The following is a 5,922-nucleotide window of genomic DNA, read 5'->3' on the forward strand; positions in this document are numbered from 1 at the left end:
AAAAAAAAAAAAAAATTGAGAAGAAGACGACTAAGGCTCTCTTTGGTATGATTTCTATTTGTATTTATCTGACCTATTTCTATTTTTACACGTATTTGGCATGATTTATATACCTATTTTTATTTATAATAAATTAAAATGTCACAAACAATTTTTTTGATTTATGCACTCTCTTGTAATGAGCAAGTGTTTGTAACTGCTTCAAATCAGGGGTAAATAGGTAATTTTATACTTTTAGATAACAAACTCGCAATATTTATCATTCCTCCTTTCTTTCTGCAATTCATTGAGCTATAATGGCGATGGATAATCACTACCCAAATCTCTGTATGATCTCCCTGGTCCTCTCTTTGATGCTTTTCTTTCTGTGAAGCATCAAAGCGGAGAAACATCTAACCAAGAACACCTATTCTATTTGTACAGCAAAGCTTATACTTCTTGGCAGTTGCAAAAAATCAATTCTCGTCTTCAAATTGTCACCAAATTCACAAGATTTGTCTTCATCTATAGTCCCAATCAAATCACAGTACTTCCTCCTCTGCACCTTTTTTAGTCGTGGCATGGGCTTGCTTTTGCTGCCTGAGTTGCAGGATTTCCACCTCCACCTTCTTCGATAGGTCACTCGGAGAACCAATCTCAATCTTGGAGCCAACCCTATTCAGTAAATTGGATTCGGAATTAGCCATGACCAGATCTCAGAAGTCATCGGCATCGCTGGAAGGAAAAGTCCTGAAGGGTAGAGAGAAGAAGTGGGCAGGAAGCAAGCACAACCCGTCACCCTGACAACAGCCTACTTTGCGCAGTTGTACATGCATCAGAAATACAGGTTCCTGGCCTTGCCAAGGAGCTTTAATGGTACCCTAATGCAGCACCTTAGCTTGCTTTGATTGCTTGTTTTGTTTCTCATATCTCACTTGGAGGGAATTGGAAAACAAAGAAGAGAAACAGAGTACTTTGTTCTGAGAAGAATTTAAGGAATGGAGATTAGAGAAGTGGGGTGGGAAAGAAAATTGAAGGTTGTGGAGATAAGAATAAGCTGAGATTAAGATGGTTCTTGGGTGATGTGTATCTTATAGGAGAGAGATGGAGTGAAAGTGAAAGCAAGAGGAAAAGGGTGGGAGATTACCGGGGGTTGTTTAATCCTGTATTTCTTATAGGAAAGAGACAGAGTGCTAATAAACTGTTTGATAGAATGCCCCAAAGGAATCTTGTTTACATGGGCGGCCATGATTTCCGGGTATGCTATTTCAAGATTTGCACGCTTTTGTTTTGTTTAATGTGTCAGGAAGAGGAGGGTGAGACAGAATATGTTTGGGAGTTGAGATCACAGCCAGCATCTATAAGGATTCAGTCTGCCCAAGTTGTGCAATCATGTGTATGTGGCGGAATTCAGTTTTCCTGGTGACTCTGACTGGGGATTCTATATCGGCACCACAATGTATAAGCAAATCAAGTGCTCCAGCATTTCCACAGAGGATGGTGTGATGGATGAGCATCCTCCCACAATAAGAAGCACATGTAGGACATTACCACTAGTGATCTATGTGAGAAGATCAATAGTGCCCACAGAGTGTCTGAATGAATATCATTGTGAAATGTTGTGACTTGGAATCCCAAGATGTACAATTAAAGTTTCATGTTTAGAGAATATATTCTATAAATAGGAATTACCAAACCAATTTCTAGTCAGGCAATCTATTATATAAATATTAACCAAACCACTATTATTTTTGGTCTATAATTTATTATGACAAATGATTTTTTTAAATAGATAATAAATACAAGGAAAATTATCTTGTACCACCCCTATTTTTAAACCTTATATGACAAACCACCTAATTTTCCCAAAATATCAAACATACTCCTAAAGCCTAACACCGTTGGTTTAGAAATGGAAAAGACTCTTTTAACCCTGTTATGTTTACCTATATAACTAGATATTCCCATCATTTTACCCATTTTAATTTTAAAAAGACTTACCAATGAACCCTAGAAGGAAGGAGAAGCCAAAAGAAGCAATGTCCTCAGTGGGTTATATTCAACCTCCCGACCTGTGCTAGTGTTAAATACCAGCAAAGGAATGAGGGAAAGAACAACTCCTTTGCTAGGGCACAATTGGGTCTAAAATTTTGAAGCAAAGGTTGAAACTTCAAGCCCTCTTGAATGCTGCTACTAATCTACCAAATAATATGTGAAAAAGGAGATACAACTCCTACAATCCAAATCTGGCACTAGGAACAGTTTCAGCAAAGGTGGGGGGTGTCTCTCCTAAAGAGGGAGTTGGTTTGGGCTGAAACTCTACGGCCCAGGTCGTTGTAGGGTCTATGACTCCCTTACACAGTTTCAAGTTGAAAGAGGAAAGGATGAAGGAGATTCAAAACAGAACAGGGGAGAACTAATGGCTATATGAAAAGAGGAAAGGAACAAAAAGAATGGAGGAAGAATTACAAAGAGAAAAATGGAAAGTAAAATATAGAAAAGAACCATCTTCTATGATTTCATCTACACTCTTCCCTCTGCTTTTAATCCCTCTAATATTAACAAGTTAAGTATCTCCTTCTAAACAGATGCTCTCTGCAATCTCTGCAACCTATCTTCAATTGGCATTGAAGAATTCATGATTTCCTTCCTCCTAACATTAGCCCTCTTCATACTCCTCTTCATTCCCACAATACTAACCAGAATAGCCACCAGCTTCCGGCCAGTAACCAAAATTCATCTTCCAAAATCCGAAAATTCATCCCTTGTAAGCTTTGCCTACCTGATCTCTGCTTCAAAGGGAGACCTTCCAAAGATAAAACGGGCTCTGCAAGCACTATACCACCTGGGGAATTACTACCTCCACCACATGGACCATGATGCAATGGCGACAAAGCATCTGGAGCTAACCCAATTCAGCTCCAGGGATCCAGTTTTTGCCCAAGTGAGTAATGTTTGGGTAGTGCAGAAAAAATCGAATATGGTCACCTATATATGGCCCACCATGCTTGCCACCACTCTCCATGACATGGCAATGCTAAAAGCTTACCTGAGAGGGGAGATTCAGATTCGCAGGGAAGAAAGGGGATAGAGGGAAGAGAAGGGAGGAGAGAGCGGAGGTTGATCTGGGGGGTTTTTGCACAGAAGGGTAAAACAGTCCTCAAGGGTAAACTTGTCATTCAGAAAGCAACCATGCCACATCATCACTTAACGCTTTCCCTCTAACGGAATGGATTTAAGTGTAATTTCATTAACAAAATGGGGGATGTAAGCAATATTTGAAGAAAACTAGGGTGGTATGTCATATAAGTTTTACAAATAGGGTGCTACAAGATAATTTTCCTAAATACAAATATAAACTATACCAAAGAGAGCCTAAGACCACAATTATAAGAATTTTTTTTCTGAAAACCGTAAAAGTATGTGGTTTTCTCCTTCACCCAAGTAGCTCACAACAGCAACCAAAGATTGGCAAAGACTAGGCAAAAACTGGAGGAACCAAACACCAATCTCAAGCAGAGGATTTAAACAAGGTTTGGAAACACCAAAGCAGTGTACAACAATAAAAGAAGAAAAAAATAGCAACAGTTTGAGTTTCACATGGAAGATTAACAGATTTAAGCTTCTGCAGCTAACATAGCACAAGCACCCTCTTGGTTATCCCCCCCCCCCCCCAACAACCACTTGTTTTTCCTTTACTCTTTCAGAGTTTGGAAACTCCAAAACAATTCACAACTACAAAAGAAGAAGCAACTGCAATAAAAGTTTGAGCATTTCGTAGAATATTAAATATGTTGAGCTAGTAGCTAAAATAGCAAAAGCCCTTCGCACCCACTTTCTTGATTTCCGATTTTTCACATCAAAACAGATTTGCTCCAAATCTGAGAACATGAATTCCTACAGAGAAATATAATCAAACAGGGGAAATCTAATACACAAACAGGATACTTGAGCTTTATTTTCCCGGAGGTAATTGAATTGGTATCACCCACAAAAATGATTTAACAGAAAACTGAATGTCACCTGTCAATCATGATTAATATTGCCCGCTGCGTAGCCATTGAAGATCGATGCATGTCCTTAATCAAGTTCCAAGCGACACTAAAACTCCTTTTCTTGCCCAGTACCCAGATCATCAATTCCCAAACTCTTGGACTCTTACAACCCCATTTCTCACCCCAGTTGAAAGCCAAAAAAGCCAATCGCGGCTCACGTCTTAAAGCCCAAATTGCAGAATAAACCAACCCTACACTGGGTCGAACACCCGACTCGTCGAGAAAAGCCATGGCGTCTCCTTCTGAGGTGAACTGCCTAGCCTGCTCGAGTATTTCAAGAAACCCATCAAGACCTGGCTCTTTGGGGTTGCTGGGTTCATCTCCTTCTGCCTCGAAATCACTTGAATCGTAGTGAGGAGAGCGATCAAGTGATGAAAAATGGTAATTATGGAGATGAGACCAGACAGGGGAGAGCAGAGATGGAGAAGTAGAAGAGTAGCAAGAGTATATAATCCGTGAAGAAGTGAAAGGTGGGTGAAGGGTAGAACGCAGGATAAGGGGAAGAAGGAGTTGTAATTGCGTTCTTCTGATACTTGCAGCCAACTTGACGAGTGCCATGAGTTATTTTTGTCTGATTTCTTGATAGCAAAGGGGGAATTAAGCTGTTTTGAGTTTTGATTTCAGAGAACCGGCAGTAATCGATCCGGTCTGACCCGAGATAAAAAGGCCAACCCCGGCTTACAGGGTCCTGAGTCTTCTGAAAGTCTGAAACAATACCCCAAAAGCCCCGAAACCCTCCTCTGCAACTCCAAATCACGAACCCTTTATCAAGACTCAATCATTGGGAGCTCTTCGGTTTCCTCTGCCAGCAGAAGGTCTAGAATCTGTCTTGGATATCACCCACATTTCTTCCCCACTTCTACTGATGCTGCCAAGGTTAGAGATGCAGAGCTCCAAGAATTGGGAGATCCAGCAAACAGATTGGGAGATCCAGCAAACAGAAGTGTTTGATATCACAAACTCAATCTGTGATAATTCAGATGCCCCAAGAAATGGCCCAAATTTGCTAATGTCTCAGAGGTATGTAAAAGCTTTCACAATCTACCTCAACATCTAAAGAGATGTGTTATCTACACTTGCATTCTATTTCTTGGAAATTATGAATTTGAGGAAGATACATTGATCCAGTTATGGATTGCCATGGCCTTTGTATGGACGGGACAAGAGCAACTAGAAGAGAGAGATCGAATGTATTTGAAAGAACTTCACAAACTTTCTATTTTTCAGATGTAATTATTTATTCTTTATATCATATGATTCTGCAATAGAGAAGTTTTAAATTTTTTTCTCCCACCTTCTCTCTTTTGTTCTCGTAGAGGATTAATTTGATTTTTTTGTCCCCTCTGATTTTGACATTTTCTGGTTATGTATGCATCAGGTGATTGCGTACATGGTTTTTGACAATTCATCTGATAATCAATGGAAGCAGCGAGAAGTGATTCTTACCGGAGCCATTAGAAGAGAAAGGCAGTCATTAGAACTATCCTTAGAACCTATAGGAGGAACAATGACCCCAAAGCCAAGCAGGACATAACCCCAACCACCTCCCCGCCCCCACCCCCACCCCCGGCAATAACCAAAAAAAAAATTACATTCGGTAATATAAGGTCCGATCAGCATCCCCTTTTACAAGTTGAGGCAACTCATCCAGAAAAAAATTTTCTTTTTTTTTGGGGGGGTGGGGGGGCCATGATGACCTCTTCAGTAGAGGGAAAATATGAAATCCGCTGGTTGGTTTAGCTTTCTCTAAATATGCTTAAAACTCCTTTTGAAGCTAAATGAAGGATTTTGCTTCTTAATCACTAACACCCCACTGGCCAACAATCCTTCCATTTACCGTATCAGTAGCCAGCTTTCTTTCTTCATTTTGTTTTTTTTTTTTTTTTAC

At 40.0% G+C, this 5,922-nt stretch overlaps 1 protein-coding gene across 1 annotated transcript in view; it reads right to left on the reverse strand.

The window, feature by feature from the left end:
• LOC122080621 (pentatricopeptide repeat-containing protein At1g80880, mitochondrial) overlaps positions 1 to 5,415 on the reverse strand; it is a 6,966-nt gene extending 1,551 nt beyond the window's left edge. The window contains exon 1 of the mRNA XM_042647414.1: positions 4,003 to 5,415. Coding sequence (XP_042503348.1) covers positions 4,003 to 4,592 — 590 coding nt within the window. The 5' untranslated portion in view covers positions 4,593 to 5,415. The remainder of the gene's footprint in view (positions 1 to 4,002) is intronic.
• Between the last annotated feature and the right edge of the window lie 507 nt (positions 5,416 to 5,922).

The sequence above is a fragment of the Macadamia integrifolia genome, chromosome 6, assembly GCF_013358625.1.
Source record: "Macadamia integrifolia cultivar HAES 741 chromosome 6, SCU_Mint_v3, whole genome shotgun sequence".
Classification (NCBI taxonomy): Eukaryota; Viridiplantae; Streptophyta; class Magnoliopsida; order Proteales; family Proteaceae; genus Macadamia; species Macadamia integrifolia.